The sequence below is a fragment of the Triticum urartu genome, chromosome 1A (assembly GCF_056163025.1).
Source record: "Triticum urartu cultivar PI428250 chromosome 1A, HENAU_Tu73, whole genome shotgun sequence".
In the NCBI taxonomy this organism is placed as follows: Eukaryota; Viridiplantae; Streptophyta; class Magnoliopsida; order Poales; family Poaceae; genus Triticum; species Triticum urartu.
The window spans coordinates 515,914,517-515,938,343 of NC_141873.1; the positions used below are offsets into that span (position 1 = coordinate 515,914,517).

A 23,827-nucleotide genomic window follows, 5' to 3' on the forward strand; every position below is an offset into this window, starting at 1 on the left:
GGTTGATAGCTTGACACCATCAACCGAGAACCAGTGATGGGTTGTGGAACAATAACAACCAGTCCTAAAATTTGGAGAATACGAGACCAGATCTGCCAGGAAAAAGGCAAAATGACATGATGATGTATTGAATTGACTCCTCATTTTGGTCGCGCAAGGGGCAAGTAGTCGGGTTGAGGCAACCTCCTTTTGGTCGGGTGGTCCGCCGTCCAACAACGATTATTGATGACGAGACAACACTATTTTCAAATACGTACAGTCCATTATTGTTTGGACGATAACATCCATCCTTATTTGAATTATTAATTCAACAATATTTTCGGTACATCCCGTAACTTTTCACCTGATTCAGCTGTATTCCAATTAACCGCATCCACATTCAACACACATTTAAAACATTGCATCCACGTTCAAGAATTTTCACACACATTTCAATTCATCCGGGCATTTTTTTATATAGACGAAAAAAGATTTCCCTCCGCTTTATGTTATAAAGCAACCACCACATCACAAGTCATACAAAGCCAAAACGAAAGAGAAAAAGAGAGAAACAGCAAAGATACATGATACTGGAGGAGCCGCTACACATTTTCCTATATAAAACCATCGTTTTTGGGACATTATCCTTTAGGTACACTGGGCTTTTAGGCCGGGCCCTCCAGCCCACCCATACCAAAGCCTATGTTGCAAAACAAAAAAAAGACAAAAAATAGTAAACCCGGTTGCCGCCACGGCGCCACTCGCGACGGCCACGTGACAGGAAGGCGCATTGGTCGGTCGGCGGGCTCGCCTCCTTCCCGAGGAAGGAAGGGAAGGGAACGCACGCAGCGCACCAAACCAAATTGAAATGAAAAACGTTGGAGGGAAAACTCCCGCCAACATAAATAAATCCCCCGCCGACCCCCGAAACCCCTCCCCCCACACCTCACAAAATCCGGTAATCCCCACGCCCGCAGAGACTCCGGAGGAGACCCAGCGATCGGAATGGCGGACATGGGCAGCCTCGAGAGGATGGGACGGGAGCTCAAGTGCCCCATCTGGTACGCCCGCCCGCCGCCCCGCCGGCCCTTTTCTTTCCCCTCGTCTCGTCCGCGCCCTCGTGGCCGACACCTGGATCTGTGGACACCAGTTCTCCGATTTATCCCCTTTCTTGTTGTTGATTCTGACTGGCTGTTGTTCGTCAATTTGATCCTGGTGGCAGTCTGAGCCTGCTCAGATCGGCGGTGTCCGTCACCTGCAACCACATCTTCTGCAAGTGAGTCCCTTCTGCCCGTCCCCCTCCGTTGCAATATCCCTGTGAAACTATCCGATCTGGGCTCATGTGTGCGCTCCCGACCTTGTTGCAGCCACTGCCTCACGGAGTCGATGAAGTCCTCCTCCACCTGCCCTGTGTGCAAGGTGCCGTTCCGCCGAAGAGGTTAGTGGGCGTAGCTGTTGTTATCTGGGCCTTCTTAGGCTGCTGAAGTTATATATGTTTTGTGTAGAATATGTTGGGCTGCAAAAGACGGAATTGTTTCCCCGTGCGCAAAAAAAATGCTTCACCTTTTTAAGGATTGGATAACGTTAACATGCATGATATGTCTGCTTTACGAAGCAATTAAATATTTATCTAACTATATGCGAAAATCGGAACCATAGTACTCCCTCCGTAAAGAAATATAAGAGCGTTTAGATCACTACTTTAGTTATCTAAACGCTCTTATATTTCTTTACAGAGGGAGTACTATTAAAACTCCACAGAAATGTTCTTGATGAACTAGTGTTTACTGTAACTCTGCAAGTTCTGACGTGATGGCTTGATCTTAATCTAATACAAAACTCACGTTATAAAGCCTGGTTTTGCTTGTAGAAATCCGGCCAGCACCACACATGGACAATCTGGTCGGCATTTTGAAGAGCATGGAGGCTGCATCAGGAAGTAATGTTGTCTCAACACAGGTGACTCCTGCGGCACAAGTTGCAGGTAATTTTCTGGCATAGCATCAACTCTTCTTTTGTTCGCTAGCATATGTGCAAGGTGGTCAATTGTGAAATTAATTTTGAAGGACGATTTAATTATGTGGTTGTTTTGCATCTGCCGGGGTCTGCACCACATTCGTTGTTGTATCCATTTTGGCATGCTGTCTGGTGGATGGTTGTCTGTTTGCCTCTATAAAACTGAAATCAACTTTTACAGATAATTTTAGCACAATTAGTCTTCAGTCTTGTGCTTACTGCATTATTCTTACTTGATCTTGAAGATGGATCAAAGCATGCCAACAGCGAGAAAAAGTCTAAAAGGTCACAAAAATCAACAGTGCAAAAGAAGAAGATATCATCCGAGAAGAAAGCAAACAAAACAAAGTCTGCTGTGGCTTCTGCATCTGGTCCTACTAAAAAGCCTTCTTTCTCTACGAACAAGAGAATACATGTGACACCATTCCCTGAATCTGAGACACCAATGAGACCTCAGAAGATTATGAAGTCTCAAGGGACAACAGATAAATTGAATGGTGATGCTCAAGAAGGCAAAGATAAAGCATCAGCCTCTGATAAACTGGAAGGTTTCTCATTGTCACCCTTTTTTTGGTTAAGGGAAAGAGAGGATGCAGAAGGCGGCACTCTTGAAACGTTAAGTGAACCACCCTCATTGGCCACGCCCTTGCGTCACAATGCACCTTGTTTTAGTGACATCAAAGATTCTGATGCTGGAACCCCTCCTAACACGACTCCAAATGTATGTTTTCTGAACATTTATGTTTTTTTCCTGTTCAAATTTTGTGCTTACTAGCTTTGCATAAATTGTGCTTACGGTTAGCTATTTGAGTTGCAGAGCAAAGCTGTGGTTCCGGATGCCTTCGATAGTGAAATCTTTGAATGGTCCCAGAGGCCTTGCTCTCCAGAGCTGTGTTCTACTCCACGGAAAAAGCAGGTAATTTGCTACATGCGGCCAGACACACTGTACATTTCGTCCTGTTTCTTCTTTATAATCTGATTCGCATCTACTTTGTATTTAGCATGTATTTTACCTAACTGTTTGGACTGTTCAGGGTAAATTTGAGGATATATTAGATCACATAGCAGAGAAAGATGACGAGGAAGATATACAGCTTGGTGGTTCATTCGATGAGTCAGGTCATACACATAATGCAGCTCAGCCTGTCAAGAGGAAGAAGGGGAAGAAGGCAAGAGGTGGGAACAGCAGGAAGACAAAGTTGCTGGAGGTCATCACAAAAGAAGCTGATGCCAACCAACAAGATTCAAATATCACTAAAAGTCTTGCCGCAAAGTCATGCGAAGAAAACAGCAGTGCTATAGAGAAGAATACTTCAAGTAGAAGAAACAAGGCTGGTAACAACATCAATCTATTTCCCTGTTCTGATGATAACTCCATGGGGACATTTCACCCTCGAGAAAATAGTTTGGAGATTGAAGTACATGATGGACACCTCTCGGAAAGATCTCAGAAGGAGAAAAGTGGTCAACAGAAGAAATGTGCAAGGAAGCTGGGAACAACAGGGAAGAGTACAGTTGAGACTACAGAGAGTAATTCTGAGCCAAGAAGTAAGCGAGTTAGAAAAATGCCTGACAGTGTCAATGCTGAAAAGATAGGAGTTACTGATGTCTCTAGAAATGAAACAGAAATGCCATTACTCCACAGCTTCATGAAAAGTTGCACCCAGCACAAACTTTTGGATGGTAGAAGTAAAAGGAGCAGCAAAAAGAGCAAGTTCAGTGAAGGAACGAATAGTCAGATAGGGCTTGATAGCATGAAATCAAACATCACTGCAAATACATCAAGCATTTTACTTGGTAGATGCCAAAGTAGTGAGGCAATACGCGCAGCTCCTTCACCAATGGATGCTTCAGTTAAGAATAAATGTGCAAAAAGTATCAAACAAACAGATTGTTCAGAAATGAAAAACTTTGGAAAGCTCCAAGCTTGCACTGGTAATACTTTCCTGAAGAAATGTGATGACACTGTCTCTAAGGTTTTCTGTGCTTTCTGCCAGTCTGCTGATATCACAGAGGTATGTTCATATCATTTTCAAATGCCTCATGTTGATGTTCCCAAATCCTTGGTACTGAACGGTAAATATCTCTACTTTCTTGAAGGAGTCTGGAGAGATGGTTCACTACCATAATGGAAAACAAGTCCCTGTAGAATTTGGTGGAGGGGCTAATGTCATACATTCTCACAAGAACTGCATGGAGTGGTTTGTTGTCCTTTCCAGCACATGATTGTATTGTAAAATATTTTTGTTCTTGATATATCTAGCCAAGTTTCATCATAACCTTTTATTTTACCATAGGGCTCCAGATGTCTACTTTGAAGATGACTCAGTGTTTAATCTTACGCCCGAGTTAACTAGAAGCAAAAGGATCAAATGTGCTTGCTGCGGAGTTAAAGGTGCGGCACTTGGTTGCTTTGACAAGAGTTGTCGCAAAAGCTTCCACTTCACATGTGCTAAATTGATCCCAGAATGCAGATGGGATAATGTAAGTTCATATTGTGTTCTGATCTAGCAATTTCAACTTTATCAGAATAACTCTTTGCCATTTGTCAAAGTTCTAAATTGCCACCTTATTTCTCTAATTTATTTTCACTGTCAGGAAAACTTTGTGATGCTATGCCCTTTGCATCAGTCTTCCAAGTTGCCAAAGGAAGTTTCTGAGCCACAAAAGCAATCCAAAAGGATAACAGCACCAAAATGGTACCCCCAGAACCTGCTGTTTAAACAGTCTTGTAATGGTCAATATGTATGATTACTTACTGGAGGGCAACTGTTTTTTTTCAGTCCATCTCAAGTAAGATCTAGCCAAGCTTGCAGCAATAACTGGAAATGGCCATCAGGATCACCACAAAAGTGGGTTCTCTGCTGTTCAGCTCTTTCTGCTGCTGAGAAGGTATACATCTTATTTTCCTTATCAAATCCATGATATTTGCTCCATATGAGTTTTAACTGAGATGAAATGATTGAATTGCTCAGGGCGTCGTAACAGAATTTGCGAAATTAGCTGGTGTGCCTATTTCCAAGAGCTGGAGCCCCAGCGTTACCCATGTCATTGCATCAACTGACCCCTCTGGCGCTTGCAAGCGCACACTGAAGTTTCTGATGGCAATCTTGAACGGCAAATGGATCGTCTCCATCGATTGTAAGCACATAGTGGACTCTCTGTCATATCAACGCAGAAATGATATTGATGCCCTGTAGTGTTACTAACTGCTGCCTTTATGCTGCTGTAGGGGTTAAGGCTTGCATGGAAAGCATGGAACCTGCTGATGAGCAGAAATTTGAGGTCACCACCGATGTTCATGGCGTCAGTGAGGGTCCGAAGTTAGGAAGACAGAGAGCAATCAACAAGGTACCATTCTTCCAGTGTTATTTTCCCAACTGTTATTGTACTACTGCTACAGCAGTCAGTTAACTGTCCATTTGTTCTGCAGCAACCCAAGTTGTTCAACGGCATGCAGTTCTACCTCCATGGGGACTACACCATGACCTACAGGGGCTTCCTGCAGGACCTGGTGGTTGCGGCAGGCGGCACGGTTCTGCACCGGAAGCCTGTCTCAAGGGACCAGCAGAAGCTGCTTGATGACCGCTCCTCTGTTTTCGTCGTGTACAGTGTTGAGAACCAGGGGAAGGCGAAACTCGGCGACAATGACAATGATCGCCGCAGGCAGGCTGATGAAGCCCAGGCCCTGGCATTCGCCTCTGGTGGTGAAGCCGTGAGCAGCGCCTGGATAATCGACTCTGTTGCAGCTTGCAAGCTGCAACCTCTGTGACTGAGCTCAAAGAAGGCTTCTCATGTCAGTTGGTTGAGTAGTAAACTGAAAAATCAAGGAGGTCACTGGACAATTGCTTAATTTTATACCGTGTCATGTAATTATAAGAGTAACATTTTGTGTTTTTTCTTTCAAAAAGGAGGTTGTTCATGAGTTAACTTTATCATTCCAATGTAAAGAGGTTCAGGCTCAACTAGTGTCGTGATGTGTGTGCCGGAAGGTCTCCCTATTCCTTTGAGCCAGATTAATTGCTACAAGATGATTATCATAATCTTCTACCACAGTACATCATTTGGTGCATTGTTTATGATGTGTTTAGGGACATCACTCGCATTGAGAGGTGCAGTTGGGAGACATTGTGAAAAGGCTCAAATGACATCTCTTTCCCTATAGGAATTGAGATATGTGTGATCTCACTTAGTATGATTTTCCTATTCCTATGACATTCCTATTCAAATTGAAGTCTGCAAAGAAACCCACATGAACTGTTTACTTGCAGGCCGTAAAAAGAGGGACATGCTCAGTAGTGGAAAGGCATAATTTTTTTTACAGCAATAGAGCTGTCAGAGAGCAGGATGAACTTAAAACACCAAGGCAGAGAGAGGCACGTAAACAGCAAACTCAAAAAATATTGATCAGAGTTCAGACTGGCTCACTGCAGTTGTACCCTTGCACATGAGGCTGAACGATGAACTACTTGGTTACATTTTGTTCTAACCATACATAAGCAACAACCAGGGAAAGAAGGTAAAAGTCTTGAAGCTTTCACACGCAAATACACTTTCAGATTTGTTCGAATGTAAGGCAGCAGTAGACAGATGAATGCTTGAATGAATAGGTAGATACAAGAAGAACACATGAGCAGCCATTGGTTCAGCAATTCGCACATGATCGGGACCAAGAATCTGTTTATGGCATATCAATATTCAAGGATACCGACTGACCCCGGGGAAAGTTGCAGCCTGAACCACCGGTGCATGGGCAGGACGCGGCTGAACCAAAAACAAAAAAAAGAAGACCAAGGTTCAGACATGCTCGGTTTCACCTGACGAATCAGATGTACCATGTGGCGACCCAAGTTGCCATTGAACGTTTCTTCACTACGATGGTCTCTTAAATGTGGGGTGAGAGAGGCTCGAACTCTCGACCTCAGGATTACTCGCAATTGTTTCAGCTATGAGACCTACGCGCTAGCCAACTGCGCCACCACCCCACCTGTTGTTCCGGAAGCGAAACAAACGTCCTTTTTATTGGATGTGGTGGTGAAAAAAACCCACCCTAATTAAGCAACAAGAGCATGCAAAATCATGGAGCGAATTCAACGGATGCTTATATCTTGCCCATTCCCATTCATCTTCAGTTAAATGAAGTGATATTCGCAAAAACAAAAAAGTTAAATGAAGTGATGAGATTTTAACACCCGAGTGAGGCCCTCCTTTGACGGATCAGGAAGGCAGCATGAGAAGAAGATGGCGGTGGTGGTTGAGAGGGTGATGCCGCCCGCACCCGGCCGGTCGTCGTCGTCGTCGAGGATGCAGGAGTAACCGGCCGTGTACAAGGACAAGACGATCGAGGCCGACGGAAACCAGCAGGGTGTTGCTCAGGCAGGAGCCCTCGTCCACCTACGCCAGCGCTCGCCCTTGAGTACCACCGGAGCCAGAGCTGAAGACGTGAGCGATCCTGAGGTCGACGATAGGGGTGCAAGGGTTCCTGATTGTATGTATGCAGGCAGAGGCAGTCCAGCATAATATTGCATCATCTGGAGAATTCTGTCGAATGGAGACAACACTGATTCTTCCTGCTGACGGTTAAACGCGTCCAGTCCGGCCACAATCAGCTAGACCCCTGAACCTGAAGGAAGCAACCGTGTTTGCAGGGTGTACGTCAGGCAAACCACTGCAAGAAACGAGCCCAGGAAATGATTTGTATCTGATGGAGGACCCGGCATGGTAGTGGCCGATCACCTCAGGAGGCTTGATCTCAATCTGGTGCAGGTTTTCCCCTTGCACACCGCTGCAATCTCGCTGTGCCTGCACGATGGTCATGCTGCAGATGAGTTTTTTTTCCCCACTGTTATAAAGCTGGCTTCAGGTGCCTTCTTCTCTGTACATGTTCAGAAAACAGAGCATGAGCTTCAGATGTTAATCCCAAGGAAACAAATAGTGCAGCCGAATTAATCCCCAAGCATGTTTTATTCTCTTCTCTTTCTTTGCACGTTAGGGAACAGACACGTCTCCCAGCAATCGAACAATGAATACATCACAGTGGATTCTTAAAGATGAACTCATTGGGCAGTAGGATTAATGGAGGAAGAGATGAAGGCGCAGCAGTGGAGGAGATTACTTGTTGTGCAGAACCAAAAAATATAATATAAATAAAAAAGGAGATGAGACCAGGTTCAGACTTGCTCGACTCAATCTGATGATTCAGATGTGTATGTGGCGACCCAAGTTGCCACTGAGCGTTTCATCACAACGAAAGCCTTTTTATTGGATGTGGTGGTGAGAGAGTCTCGAACTCTCGACCTCGGCTTTGAGAGCTACGCGCTATCCAACTGCGCCATCAACCCACTTGTTGGACTACAACAGAAACAAACGTAGGAGTACTTGTTAAAAATAAAACAGAACGATGCAAAACGTACATGGGCGATGGCCGCCGTGGCGCTCGCCGGAGCAAGCAGTGGCGCGCCCTTGGCTTCTTTGGCTACCAACGGAGCCAGAGCCAAAGACGACGGCGGTGGCCCTGATCATTGCCATTGCTGAATTCTGAAAAATACTTCCTCTGTCCTCTGGGGAAGAATAAGATGCAGCACAGCAGCAGCTGACAGTAGGAGAGCCATTTACTTGTGGGTGTCCAGGCAGAGGCAGCAGGTGCTTCTTCTTTTTTTGTACATGTGCAGGAAACAGAATAGTGAGCTTCAGAAGTAGTGCAACACAGCTCATGGTTCAAAGCCACAATAGCATCAGAAGCATACTGTTCAAACTTGATGCCCCACAAATAACTTTACATGCAAATGATGAAAACACTCGAATCAATACCTATACGGTACGGATCACATCAGTTCAACAATAAAAGAACGTACGTATATAGGGTTGCACTGGAGCCAGAGCTTTCTCCAAGGAAAGCCAACACGCATAAGTATATAGGGTTGCACTACACAACAAGAGGGCTATATATATAGATTTGCTACGACAAGAGCCTACGGATGCAGAATGATAGATAGACAAAATGTGCATTTTTATTTGGCTGAGTAGGTTCACTTCGATTTCCATGCACATAGGTTCACTTCTCTGTATGAAAAAAGGCCGGAAACGTATGCCTTATAGGCAGAGACGTGTGCGTGTTATACAGATCATCGGATGGCGTTGGTTTCTTACAGGACTTAATCCTTACGAAAGACTATACAGAGATAAGGATTGCCCATAACAAAGCTAGCCGAGATTACAAAAAAAGTTTATCAATTCAAAAAATGTACGCTGATTAAAAAAAACGCTCATGAATTTGAAAAAATGTTTGTAAAAAAAATGTTCTCGAATTTTAATAATTGTTCATTTCATAAAAAATGTTCACAAATTTCAAAAGATGTTCGTGAATTACAAAAAGTTCATCAATTCAAAACATGCTCACAATTTTTTCTAACAATGTTCGTGAATTACAAAAAATGTTCATCAACTAAAAAACATTTTGCTTATTCAAAACGTTCATGAATTAAAAAAAATGTTTGTTAAAACTAAAAATATGTTCATGAATTTCAATTCGTTCATTCAAAGAAATGTTCATGAGTTTCATAAAAAGTGTTTATGAATTCAAAAAATATTCATGATTTCATAAAGTTGTTCGCGGATTTCACACATTTGAAAATGTCCAAGATTTTATGAAGTTCACAAATTTAAAAATGTTCCCAATTTTTAAAATAAAATAAAGAAAAGCGAAATAATAAAATTAAAACCAAAAGCAGAAAAAACCGAAAAAAGAGAAAGAACCTTCCCAAAACCGAAAAGAGCTAATGGGCGGGCCCAAAGTGTATGTAGCACAGTGCGCACGGGGTGTGGGGGTGTGTGTGGGGGTACACCCGTGGTCGCTAACTAGCGATCTATGCACAAAATAGGATCTCCCCACCACTTGACGCAAAAGTTCTGAAACGTCTGGGGCGTGATGGGCCTCCACCCTCCCACTAATTGGGGCTAGTTCCCCAAAACTCTCTCTTTGATAAGTATTGTATATTCATGTATAAAAAAAAAAGTAAATCTAAAAAAATGTATAAAAAAATAAGTGAAGAGAGAGATACAATATGCACATGCGGTGGCCTAGAGTATAATGCGGTGATGGCTAGGGGCCCGAGCCACACGGGGTATGCGACTCGACACGATCGACGGTGGTGGTGTCAGTTGCATTGCATTGCATGTCATATGGATGTGGCACTACATGTTTCAGGAATGCCAAAAATCATGCATCAGCGAGACGTCACCACACATACACACCGGGTGCATCATGGTGGTATCGTGCTCATTGGTACATGCGTGCACCGTCTCCCTAGGGTGTAGTCAACATGTTATTTGTAGATGCAAGAGTAATTGACATTCGAGAACGACATCAAATCCACGTTGTCCCGCAATGAAAAGTCTACGCCGTAGACAACAATACAAAAGACATGGGAATTAAGAAAATGCATTGTACTAGAAAGATTGAAGAGAGCCCACTCGACGAAGGCTCGGAGAAGAGTTAGTTGGGTAGACATACTCATAAGCAAGCTTTGTCGGCATTTAATACGGTCAAGGTGGAGGAGTGAGAGCTTGTAGTCGAAATAGTTGATCACGCCAACATAAAAAAAGTAAATTGACATACAAAGAAATAGGGACGAAATTCGGAGTTTTTCTTATTTATAATTGATCCCGTGTACAGTTATTTGCTCCTAGAATTCATATATGCAAAATGGATAGGATTAAGGAGGTGTTGGACCTAGGCCTCTAATTTCTCAATATAGATAACCATATATATCAAAGAGTTTTTTCCACCCACTGAAACAAGTATCTGTTGTTTTAACTTGTCGCCATCAGCACTTTTCTTTTCAACATTTCTTTGTCCTCGCACTCCCACCCGTGAATGCCAACTCCGTCTCCTCCTATAGCAAGTTGACCTCCTCCGCCTCATGTCCGTTTAAAAGACCAGCCCTTGCCACTCCACCGCACCCCTCTCTTTGACTACTGTTAGCCTTCCTAAAATCTTAGCGGGTTTTTAGTACACCTCACCTCCTACCATGGTTCTCATTCTTTGAAGAGTCCTTAATTTATACCAAACAATTTTACCCATTTACAATTTATTCTGCAACTAAACCTTAACTAGTATTTTTCTTGATGGATTTTCAACATACAATTTAAGCTAGTGTCATTTTATCTTATTTAATAACTTTTACCATGCAATTATGCAAATGCATATAAATTACATTGTTCATCATTACACAATTACAATATGTAACATCGTGAATATAGTAGTTTTTAAGTACAAGCAAATTGCATTATTTTTCAAAATTGAGTATGCAACATTTGAAAGAATCTTTCGGTAATATGGTTTTAATCTAAATTTAAGCGGAAAAGGTCACAACCGTACACATTTCCCCAGAAAATACAGTATAATCGCATATGCTCACATACACATTCTAATTAGTTCCAGTGGCATGTATAATTTATAATGTGGTTATATGTGTGTTGAGTATTTATAGAAGTTTTGCTACATGGTTCTACAATGTTTGAGGACATACACACTGTGGTTTGGAGGCTATTAATATCCGACTTAGTTGTAACTAAATAGAGAATTTTGTTATATGTCGTGTGTCGATTGGTTGTTTAATCTCTTGTCTTTCCCTCCCACACTCACTCCCTATTTTTTGGTCAACATGTTATCTACTGTTCTTTGGGCCGACAATTCATGCATGAATGCTTCTCCATGGATGTGAAATGAGAATATTTGTTATTTACATGAGTATATGTTAAATGTTCCTATGACTGGAGCATTGTTCGTCTAGTTTTGATTTAGTTCACATAAAGCCAGGTACACAATGTTATTACCTTGTTGAAGGTGCTGTCTTGTGCTGATGTTCTCTCCTTGACTTGTGGTGGTTAGTCTCGACATTCATGATGAAAATCATTGTCTTGTTCGTTTGCTGGGCGCGATGGTCGTAACCTGAGTGTGTTCATCTCTTCATTAAGACGTTGCCGCAGAAGAAGTCCGACTCAGTCATAGGGTTATATTTTTAATGGTTTCGCCATAGTTATCCTTGTCTTGCACTTTGCTAGTTGATCATTGTTATTTCGTTCTCTTGCGTCAACTTTAATAAAGATGACTATGTGTATCGCAATGATGCGGACAATTGGGGATCAGACCTCCTTTAAAAAAAAGAAGATGTTGCTGGCGGCTTGCAGTGCCAGCTCACTTGTCCTAGGTATTGTGAGTATTATTTTAACCTTCTGAAAGGTAGCCCAGTTGGAGAAATGCCCTTTGATTCCTAAATGTATATACATCCGTTATGAGAAAAATATATTAATAGTTTAAAAAAGCCAAAGAAGTTTAAAAGTTTTTTTTTGAATAAACTTGACTTTCTTTTGAACTACTACAAAAAACTAGCCTATATTTTTTTATTTTTTTTTGCCCTGAAGTCAATGGCCCTTTTCTTTCGTGAATTTTTTTACAAGTACAATGGCAGGTCAAGTTTATTTCAAAAACATTTTCAGATTTTTTTAAAGTTTTTGTTTGATTATTAATTTCTTTTTCCATATATGGTGTATATACACCCAACAACCAAATATTCCTGTCCGCTGAGTTGAATGTTACAAGTGTAAAGATACATGTTCCCTTACTCAGAAAAAAATGTTTGGAAATATTTGTTACTTGAACCGCCAATTTAGTATACGCACCGCTTCGCCAAATCATATATTTAAAACCAATGAAGTAACATAACTCGATCACCCACGAATATCCATTTCCGAACCCGGGCTCATCTGCACCCGGTGAATAGTAGATTAAAAAAAACTAAAAAAACTGGAAAAAATCCAATTTTTTTGCATGTAAGATGATTGAGTGCGTGAGGTGCGTGCCAAATTTCAAATCACTTGGACATCTCAGCAGCTATCAGGAAAAAAATCAGGTCCAAACAGTGCACAAATAGTAAACTTTTTCACAGACCTCAAATTTGTCTTTTTTGCTGACAGCTACTCAGACCTCCAAATGCTTTGAAATTTGGAACATGCATCACATACTCAGTCATCTTTTTCCTCATTTTTTTGAATTTTTGGAATCTATGTAATATTTTTAATGATTTTTTTGTTCATTCACGGAATCATCTGAGCCTGGCACCCAGGAGTATCATCTGGAACAATATCCCCCGTTCTATTGTGACATATAAAAAACAAATTGACTAGCTTCTCCTATTAGGTGATCAGACGACACCTCCAACTTTTGATGAATTAATTGCTACATAGAGTCCTGGCTCCTCTCCCCAAATAGGGTTCCTCCGCCTCTCGCCCGTGCCGCTGCCGGTCTGACTCGTCGCCGGTGGCCTTAGGGTCAAGTGGCGCGGTGGATTCTGGCCCTTGCTGACTGGGGGCCTTCATTTTTAGATGTTTTTTTGAGTTATGTTAGGGTTTTTGTCTTGCTCAGGAAGGCAAGACAACGATAGCTCTCAGAAGATGGAATAAGGTTATTCCCGCCTAGCCCCTGTTCCGGTGGTGCATCTAGCATCGTGTGTTACCGTGTGGAGGTGTGTCTCCAGTAGATCTGTCTTTGGTGGATCTACTCGGATCCGATCGTCGGTCGTCTATGTTTTTCCTGTCTTAAGGTTGGATCCTTCCAATCTACGCTACTCTTCATCGACGACGGTTGCTGTTCTGGTGCGCTGGTTCTATGGGGTCTTAGTATGACGACTTCCCGACTGTTTACTATGATATGTTTTGCCCAACTCTGACGAGGGAGGGGCGATAACAGCGGCGCGTCTTCGCGTTGCTTCAGTGCTTGTAGTCATTGCTAGATGATCTACAAATGTGAATGTAATTTTTATTATTTTTGATGTTCTTTGTATTAAGATGAATATGTCGGAAGTTTTTTGAGAAAAAAGTTGATTAGACAACACATGATACAAAGTGATGTTCCGTGAGAACGTAGCAATGAGTATTTTGTTTTGCTTCTTCTTCCAAAAGATAAGATCCACGTGGAATATTACAATTGGAAAAAGTTGCAACATGAAAATCGCTGAGCTTATACGAGCACCGCTAAAACATAATAAGTCTAAAAAGACATTATAATCATGTACAGCCCCTCAATAATAAAAATGCGAGTAATAATAATCATGTACCACTGTTTTTGCTTTTTTATTTTTTGGTCTCTTTTCTTTAATAGGAAACTGATAAGAGAATCCACATATGGTAGTCCCCGCTTAAAGCAGCAAGAATTTTTACAGTCTCCCCCGGCTGCTTGAAATGCATACACAACTCATGGCCGTGAGTAGCCATATTAAGAAAAGCGAGCTTCTATTTCTAATAGGCATCTCGCTTGAATGAATTCTGCAAAGAAACCCAGATGAATTGTTTACTTGCAGGGCGGTAAAGAGGGACGCGCGTAGTAGTAACACAGCATTTGAGAAGGTGATTCAGGTTGAAAGGCATGCGTTTTATACAGCAATAGAGCCGTCAGAGAGCAGGATGTACATATTTGGCACTTCCAAGGCCAGAAGCTAAATCAACTGAATACTTGTTCGGATCATGCACTTCAAAACACAAGATGCATAGTTTTCCTAATCTATTGAGCTATTACACAACATCTCATCATTGGGCAGGATCAACTGAATCATGAAGATGGAGCGAAATTATACTCGATGCTTTTTTTTAGAAAAGGAGAATGACCCTCGGCCTCTGCATCTGGGCGATGCATACAGTCACTTTATTAATTATTTGCACAAGACCTTATAAAGTCATACAAAGCAAGACTAAAGTCGCCATCTAAGCAACAAACTGTCACTACACCTATCCAGTTGATGTACGGGCGCAGATAGCCTGGGCCTAATACCAAACAGACATCGCAACCAAGCCTAACATCTAAGACCTGAGACCCCAACCTAGCCACTTGCTGGGTCTGGGGCACACACTGGTCCGGCGTGCTCTCAGAGGCCGCCGCCGCCAACTGCCACCGCTACATCTTCAGAACCGTACTGATGCATCAACCTTACTCGGTCTAGCTATCGTCGACGCCACCACGGCGCCCAACGACACCTTCTCCCTGCGCGCAAACAGCTGAGCACGTCACGGTCGCCACTGATACACCTCAGCGTCATGTTGCCAAGTACCACCAGCCGACACAGCTTGAAGTCCTTGAAAGATCTGTCGTGCGTAGCATCTGCCGACCAGGCATGACAAAGCGTAGCACCTGTCGGTTAGGTATGACTTGACATCTCCACCGAAGCTCCATGAAAAACGAAGCCGTTCCACCTCCTGCCTCTGACTTCCAGCGCTGCTCCACAAATGATGCTCCCAAGAGAGAAACGACACGGCAGTGCCGCCATCGTCCGATCTGGAACACCAGATCCTAGGGTTTCTCCCGGAGCAGCACGAGTGGGTCGACAGTAGTTACACGACGATGCCTCCATCAAGGTAACGGCGAGAACGCCGCCATCACCTGTCGTCGGCTCGGTTTTCATCGGCAACCATGTCTCCCCTACTCGCAGCCGGGACTAGATGATGGATCTCGAGATCCGATCACCAAGTCTCTGGCCGGCCATCTCTGGAAGAAGATGACCACCACGTCCACCAGCGTTACCACGCCGGGCACGCGTCGCTGCCGGCACCCCCATGGTGCCTAGAGGCCGACAAGCCCCGACGAACACTACGCATCGCCAGCCGCCATGGCCCAGACCCAAGCACCACCAGATCCAGTTCAGATCGGGGTCAAGGGCCCCAAGCAGCAGCCGCCGCGGAGGCAGCACCACTGGCCCGTGCCCTGCCCTCCACCCCGTCGTAGGACCGAGTCATCGCCGGAGCTCCGCCGCGCCACGCCGCCAAGCCGCCGCCGAAAGAACTCGCGCCGCCGCCAGGGAGAGAGAGAGAGAGACGCGCCAGGGAGAGGCCCCGCCGCCGCCGGCACTGCCTGGGCTTTGCCCGGCTATGTCCCTTGGCGGCGGCGAGGAGGGAGGGAGGGTGGAGGAGGACCAACGGCGAAGGGAGCTAGGGTTCCCCGAGTCACCTCAGAGAGGGACGCGGGGGACGGGCCTGAAAAGAATTATACCCGATGCTGAATCATGAAGAAGATCTCGACAAGTATGGGACACAATTGTACTCAGTAGCAATGAACAATGTAACCAATAGGAGGCTAATACGAAGCAGGCTTTCAGGCTTGGATTTTTCGTTCATTGCATATCACTCTTTTTTATATATAGGTTAAAAGAGGATTTCATTGACACTGGGTGTCTGGGTCACGTTAAAATCATACTCCCTTCGTCCCATAATATAACGTAGTGTTAAAAACATTCTTATATTATGGGAAGGAGGGAGTACTGAACATCTTCAGTGACATGCACCGGAGTGAAGTTCAGCAAACTCCAGTCGTACCCTGCACAGGAAGCCAAACGATCAGCTACTTGCTTTACATTCTCTTCTAATCTTACATAAGCAATAACCAGGGAAAGAAGCTAACAGTCTTCAAGCTTTTCACACGCAAATACCCTTTCAGATGTGTTCTAATGTAAGGCAGTAGTAGACAGATCAATGCTTCAATCAATAGGCAGATACAAGAAGAACACAAGAGCGGTGACATTGTAGCAACATGGTAATTCTAGCCATTGGTTGAGCAATTCGCACATGGTCCGAACCAAGAATCTGTTTTTCAGTTGCACTAATAGGCAGCAACCCGCAGGTTATGTACAGTTTCTGATGAGTGCCTGTTTTATGGCTGACCCCGGCAAAAGTTTCAGCCTGAACCATCGGTGCGTGAACAAAAAAGAAGACCAAGGTTCAGACATGCTCAGTTCACCTGACGATTCAGGTGTACATGTGACAGACCCAGGTCGTCACAGAGCTTGGCTCGAACTCAGGATTGCTCACGTTTCAGCTATGAGACCTACGCGCTAGCCAACTGCGCCACCACCCCAATTGTTAAAGTGAAGCCGAAACAGACGGCCTTATTAGGCAACAAGACCATGCATGCAAAGCATAGATGACAGTGCAATACGTTTCCTGTTTCTGATTATTTATACCGGCAATATATTTTTAAGGCCTGTTTATTACCCATTTACAGCCAACTTCTATCCGTCTGCAATTGTAGTTAGCGCTGCATGAAGAAAATTCAAGGGATGCACAGCCGGAAGAGGTTTAACACGGTTTAACACAAGTTATATTAATTAGAATTACAACCCCAGGCTTGTAACAGCAGACGACATACAAGAGCAGACCCATAACGACCGCAGTTAAAATCAAAAGAAAAAGAAAAGAAAAGACCGCATCTATTTAACACTAGTATCATATTTTATAAAAACACAAACATTTTTTGAAATTTATGAATAATTTTTGAAAACGGGAAGATGTTTTGAACATTCAGAACAATTTTAGAAAATGTGTAGTTTTTAAAACGCAAATATTATGTTGAATTGCGAATATTTCACTAAAAAGTAATATTTTTCAATTTTGGAGCATTTTTAAAATTTAATTTTCCTTCTAGAAATCTCAAATAATTTTGGAAAAGGTAAACATTTTATAAAAATAGTAACCTGTTTTTTTTTCAATTTCCAAACATTTTTTTAAAACAGGAACAAAATTTGTAATTTTGGAAATTTTTCCAAAATGTGAACACAAATGAAAAATTAAACATTTTTTTTGAAAATTTGGAATTTACAGAAAAAGTAAAAAAAACTTGGAAGGGCAAAAAGAAACAGGAAAAAAGAAAGAGACAGAAAAAGAAAATAGAAACAGAACACCGAAAAAAGGAAAACGGGCCGCCCCATTTTTGGGTGCGCTGTGCGAAGCTCCGACTATTTGCCGACACATGCGACACATAATATTTTCCCAGCTGCATGGTCAGGAAAAAGTTTTTTTTAGATCGTGAGTTATCTTGTGAAAGGTGTTGGTTCAAAGGTTTGCTTCGGGGTGATAGCCGTTTGTCTTACATCTGGTTGTACCATCCAATTGGCGATTCCTTCTTGAAGGATTGTCTTAGAGTTCTGTGCCCTTCATTTCCATAGGTTTTGTTGTACGATTTGCGGGTGCTATTGAGGCATGTCCTATGTAAATGACATATAATTTTTTTTCATTTTCCTCTTTGTAAGCTGATTTCTTCAGCACCATTAATAATTAATAATATATGACTGTGTGCATCACTCAGAGGACGATGGCCTTCATCTTTTTAAAAAGAAATTTCCAGTTATTTATTTTCTTCTCTTTTGTCCGTGAGCTACATGCATATGCCCCCTCCCCCCTATCAGGGTGCCAGCAACAACAATCTTCACCTTCACCTTTCACGCTCCTGTATTGCTGGAATATATGGACACACCATAATGTAATGACGTTTCGGGAGAACCCCATGCCTCGAGTGCCTACTTGGCATGTGCAGCGAGGACACTGTTATTTGGCGCGCCCGCATCCATGTCGAGATGCAACATGAGACAATGCACGGCCGCCCCTTCTTCAGTATTGGAGCAGTCCCATCGTGTAACCCCCCTCTCTCGCTATGCATGCCTTTCTAACTGGTGTAACACTTTTTTTTTGCGAGGGAACTGGTGTAACACTCTATAATTCGGCCTACTGTTTGCAGCCGGTAGAAAAACTGAATGCAAGTATTCAGGTGCGGTACCTCTTGGCCACGTTGACCATTTAAAAAAAAGCCTTCTCTTTCTTGGCACACCAACAAAATGGATACTCTTATAGTTATTAGAAAATACTAACTATATCACTGGATTCTAAAAGAAATTTGAGATTATTCAACACTACTATGGAACCACCAAACTCAAGTCATCTTGTGTTGCCGCCTCCAATTTTCAAGTCGGTTCGTCCATAGTTCATTGCATTGAAAATGACAAACACGAGCCATATGCCAATATGTTTGCAGGCCTTACCAGGATCACCCGGCAAGGATAAAGCATAATCCTCACACAAGAGATTCGCGAGACACGTCTGAGTGTCTTCTTGGGTCACCAAAGTTTAGTTGATGCCTCATGCATTGAAACAAACAAGATGAACAATTGTTCTTTTCATGAGTTGCTTGCAGGCATGACCATGCTATGCTTTATCTTGTAATAACCATGTTGCCATGATGATTTATGGCGATGTTCTTTTTGTTGGGAGACTCACGAGGAAAAATAGCTATTTCCATAGGATTTCTCATCAACTTCATACTGCCTTGGACTTGGACATGCCATGACACGGATGTTAGTCATTTTTTTCTTGAAAATACACCCCATGTATTAATTCCTAACAATATTCTTACAATCGTTTGTAGCATAAGCCACCACATATGTTGGCACACTACTCAAAATTATACCATCATAACGCATATCAAACTAAAATCAGTAATCTCTTGAGCCACCGTGGTTGCCCGTCGTTTAATTTTAACAAGATTAAAACTTTCTAAGAGCATAGTGATGCTAAGAGCTTCTTTCTTCGAATCAAGGAGGGTTGGCCGGTCAGAAGTATCATTAGAGAGAAGATTGTACACAAAAGAGCAATCAATTTTCATGATAATTGGGCGATGCAGTGTAATTCCGATGTAAAGTCATGCCAGACATGTCCGGAGCTTAACTTATTCTATACTTGAGCATGTCGGAAGGAAGTGCCATGTAGAGAGAATCACCTCACCAACCAAAGCTCCAACCACAACACCCACACCAACGGAGCCAAAGTCGCAACAAAACTGGTGTCCACATTAATCTTAACCCAATCAGATGGAGGAGGCAACCACACATCAGGACTAATTCTAGCCATAGTATCCATGTGGTATTCACACATCACAAATTTTCTTTTACACTTGTCATCCAGCGCCATATGAACCTTGCACCCAACGTAGGGGGACCAGTAGCTTACCAAAAAAAAAATATAACATTAGCATGGAGCACTTAAGGTGTAGTAAAGAGTAACATTCAATCTTTATTTTGTTATTCCTTGGGCATTCAACTAGTAAGAGCAACATTTTGTGTTTTTTATCGTTCAGTCCTGTAACTTGTGGGGTGAGTAGTGCACTCGGAACCATATGTGAGACTCAGAAAATCTTAAGTCATGTACATCTGTGCGTGAACCTGTAAGGTCATGAGCTTAAGGGGCAGGAACCCACAATGCTATGTAAGTGAAGGAAGTCGACCCTAAAATGGTTAGCTAAATTTAACGAACTAACTATTTCCACTCCCACGCCTATGTCCTGCAACCGGATCTAGCAATCCGTCACACAATGTTCCATTTTCCTCTCTGTACATACGGATACCTTAAAAGGCATTACACATGGGACGCTTGGACGGTTCGTCCATGGGATCTGTTAGGAGTTGTTTGTGGGAATCATGAGGTGATAGTACAATTACACTGCTCTAATGCATCTAGCGATCGATAAACTAGGGATCTATATCCACGTCATGTCGTTGGGTCGTGCGGTAGAATTATTTGTTTGCTGCACACCACGTGCTCCACTGGGAGAGTTTTTAGGTGGATTTATTTAGGCAGGACATGTTCCTTGTCATGCACATGTCACTCACTGTTGAGCCTCCCTCGTAGACCCCCTTGTACCCTCTCGCGTCGCCTCCCTGGGCGATGCCAGGGGGCCAAAAAATCTAGCATCACCAGCCTCCCTCGGCCATCCTCCTGCCGCCGCTGCCGCCGGCGAGGTCCGCGGTGGCGGCGGGCCCGATGCCAAGGCGCTAGGGCGGGCGGATCTGCAGCGGGATCCCCTTGAGGCGGCAGGGGCGTCTCTTGTGGTGCGCCTGTGGGCAGCAGGCAGGGCGGTGCCCCTAGCCTGTGCGGCGGCGAGCAGCGGTCCAGGACGGCGATGGGCTTCCCTTCGTGCATGGATGGCGGCAACACTCCATGGATGAACCGGTGGATGGCTTTGCCTGAAGATGGGTCGCGGCGGCCGCGGATCTGGCGTCCCGTCCAGATCCACCGCGGCGTGGTCTTGGCCGGTCGGCGGTGCGTGGAGGGACCGGTGAGGGTATGGAGGATCTCTACCGGAGTACCAGTAGCGGCATACGTCTTCATGGTGAGACTCCGCGCGGTTCTAGCCAGCTACGAGATCAGGATGACACGGCTTCCGGTGAAAATCGCGCCTGACTACGGTCTTGGCGGACGATGGCGGCGTCTCTGACGTCGTTTCCTTATCGAGGCATCGTTGTTGCAGGTCACGTCAACCTGATCGGGAGGTTCCGGGGGAAACCCTAGATCTGGGTCTACCGGATCGGACGATGACAACGTTTCGATGTCGTTCTCCCTCCTGGGGGCATCGTTTTGGACCAAGTGTTGACTGGAGGGGACAAGAGGAGGAGCGGTGCTTCATCTTGTCCATTGATGACGGCGGATCTCGGCGGCGTGGCGCATTGGAGATTCGGCGCCTGATGAGCGGAGATGGGCTCGCGCAGGAGGGTGACGCTGCCTGGCGTCGTGGTGGCGTCGGCGGCAGCTAGACTGGGCAAGGTTGATGCAGCAGTACATCTCTGAAGATGGTTTAGTGGCAGGTGGTTGTGGCGACCTCATACCCGGCAGGCGTTCTGGTTGAGGAGCACGCCGGACTGGTGGGTGCCCATGCCCGGCAGGCGTTCTGGTTGGGACCCCAAGTCTTAGATGTTAGGTTTGGCTGCGAGATATGTTTGGTATTAGCCCAGGCTTTCAGCACCCTTTCATCAACTGGATAGGAATAGCGACATATGTTGCTTAGTCGGTGGCTTTAGTCTTACTGTTGTATGACTTTATAAGGTCTTGTGTCAATAATTAATAAAATGGCTGTATGCATCGTCCAGATGCAGAGGCCGGGGGTCATCCTCATTTTCTTAAAAAAACATGTTACTCACTGTTTTCACGCGCGCATGAGCCTCGGTTCGGTAAATCAACGATGGCCATGTCCAAGTGCCAAAATCTCAACCCCACGATACAAAACACAACTTCATTTCATTTGATTAATAATCATAAGGGAAACAAAAAGAAAAGTGAAAACAAAAGATTGCGACATGAATTGTACCAAGAAATAAACAAAACCGTGCTCAAAAATTCAGACAAGACAGCATCACGATCCTCAGACGAGACGCCTTTCAGTGGCTTGGTGGGCACCGGAAATCGGTGGGGCAGACCTTGCCGCAGTTGTTGAGGACGAGGCGGAGGTTGACGGGGAGGTGGAGGTTGACGCCGACCACATTGGCGTCGATGTTTGTGCAGAGGCAGAGCGCCGCGTCCAGGCCGACGAGCCCGTCGAGGAGCGAGCAGCAAGTCTCATCGCGCGGCACGTTCACCTTGAGCTTGAGCAGGCCCAGCACGTTCGCGCACGCCTTCAGCTTCAGCCCGTCCTTGGGGCATGACCCCTCGTAGCCGCCGTGGGCGCTCGCCGAGGCCGCGATCACGAGCCCGACGGCCAGGAGGAGCAGCGCTCTGGGTGCCATGACCATTTGCGATGGAGCAGGTGGTAGCGTAAGTGCAAGCTAGTGCGTGCGATCGAGCTGCCTGGGCTTGTAATGTGCTGTGCGCTTGCTCTGTGTGTGAGTGAGTGTGTGCATGGCGAGTGGTATTTATAGATGGAGATCATGTGTGAGGCTGCTCATCACCTCCGATGGGAAAGCGGTGTGAGATGAGATGGTGCCGCGCATCGCATGTGGTTCCGAGCTGGCCCGTCAGGGATCATTGCCTCCTTCGATTTGGACTCGTATGCACATATGGACCCGTGACTGCTTCGAATGTGTTTATATTCCGATTGCGTGTTACGTCCAGTTCATGTATTTGTTTGCTTACTGGATTAAGCATGTGGCATCGGTCGGCATGCAGTTAGTGGTGATCCAGGCAGAGAGTCGGTCAGAATTCAGATGATAGCGTCCAGGGGATCAATCTCATCAGAGCATCTATAATCGGCCGACTCAAACCCCCCTCAAACACTCTCACAGATGGCCCGGTCACCAGTCAAGAAAATGTCTGGGCGCCTTAAACGAGTTTCAAACGCCCGGGATAACTGGCACCATATGGGCGAATAATGGAAGAATGGCATCGAAAACTACACAACAATACAAGCCCAGACGATGTGGTGATTTGCCAGGTAAGGCATTCATATTTGGATTCTTATCACTGTAAGGAATTCAGATTTTACAGTACGTATATGACCATATCTCACGTTTTGCAGGCATTGGTAGACAATTTTTTGACAGAGGGTGTATTTTATTGAGAAAATTTTGTTTTTGTCATTCTAGTTTTTACTAATTTTGCTTATGCCATTTTAAAATTTGATACTTCATTTTTGCCACTCTTAATTTTGACAATGTATCACAAATGCCATTCTATCATGTCAAGGCATGGTTTGACCAAACGAAGCAGGGAAAAGACAATATTGCCTTTGGTTTTCTGTTTTGCTTTTGCCACTACAGTTTCCGTAGAAATTTTACTGATACCTGACAAACACAACAGATGCGTTGATTTGACTGAGTTCATCTGCTAATAACAAGAAATATTTGCAAACAGATAAAGCAGCCACGCATCCATTCATACATCTCTGATTCACCACACTTTCACACACAAACGAAAAAGGGTCTCCCCCGCTTTATATTCTAAAGCAGCGAACAGCTTGAGCCATACAATACAACACGACACCACAACGCACCCAAGGCAAGATACAAGAGTGTTAAGGTTCAACAACACCACTTTGGACAACTCCCAACACACACAAGATATACATTAAGCAACGCTAGGAGAGGCCGAAGCACTCAAAGCAACACACTAAGAGATGAAGCTGAGCGCCGATGATCCGAGAACTCCAAGACAGTGCCTTCAGGAAGGGCATGCCGCAAGAACACCACCACCGCCCGATCCAAAGGATCTAGATTTTCATCCGGAGATATGCGGAGGCCATGAAGCAACCGCAACG

General features: G+C 44.3%; 2 protein-coding genes and 1 non-coding gene across 3 annotated transcripts; 1 reads left to right on the forward strand and 2 right to left on the reverse strand.

Moving 5' to 3' along the window:
- The first annotated feature begins 883 nt into the window (after positions 1-883).
- Positions 884-5,960, forward strand: BRCA1 (breast cancer susceptibility1). Its single transcript, XM_048689296.2, has 14 exons — positions 884-1,040; positions 1,202-1,255; positions 1,347-1,417; positions 1,850-1,963; positions 2,241-2,716; positions 2,813-2,911; positions 3,030-4,010; positions 4,096-4,196; positions 4,293-4,479; positions 4,594-4,694; positions 4,779-4,887; positions 4,971-5,136; positions 5,228-5,346; positions 5,429-5,960. Exons 1-14 carry the CDS (start codon positions 985-987, stop codon positions 5,765-5,767), a joined length of 2,973 nt encoding a protein of 990 aa, XP_048545253.1. The 5' UTR covers positions 884-984; the 3' UTR covers positions 5,768-5,960.
- Positions 5,961-6,887: 927 nt separating this feature from the next.
- TRNAM-CAU (transfer RNA methionine (anticodon CAU)) lies at positions 6,888-6,980 on the reverse strand. The gene is given in 2 exon segments: positions 6,888-6,923; positions 6,943-6,980. It is a non-coding gene; the product is annotated as a tRNA-Met (tRNA).
- A 14,877-nt stretch (positions 6,981-21,857) lies between these two features.
- LOC125537115 (cortical cell-delineating protein-like) lies at positions 21,858-22,454 on the reverse strand. The gene has a single exon (XM_048700418.2). It carries the CDS (start codon positions 22,365-22,367, stop codon positions 22,017-22,019), a length of 351 nt encoding a protein of 116 aa, XP_048556375.2. The 5' UTR covers positions 22,368-22,454; the 3' UTR covers positions 21,858-22,016.
- Between the last annotated feature and the right edge of the window lie 1,373 nt (positions 22,455-23,827).

Bases quoted from the DNA above. Each gene is read 5' to 3' on its own strand.
- BRCA1 (XM_048689296.2), top strand. From the start codon at position 985: ATGGCGGACATGGGCAGCCTCGAGAGGATGGGACGGGAGCTCAAGTGC. The intron at 1,256-1,346 runs GTGAGTCCCTTC...ACCTTGTTGCAG, and splicing joins TGCAACCACATCTTCTGCAA to CCACTGCCTCACGGAGTCGA. The intron at 4,011-4,095 runs GTATGTTCATAT...ACTTTCTTGAAG, and splicing joins AGTCTGCTGATATCACAGAG to GAGTCTGGAGAGATGGTTCA.
- LOC125537115 (XM_048700418.2), bottom strand. From the start codon at position 22,367: ATGGTCATGGCACCCAGAGCGCTGCTCCTCCTGGCCGTCGGGCTCGTG.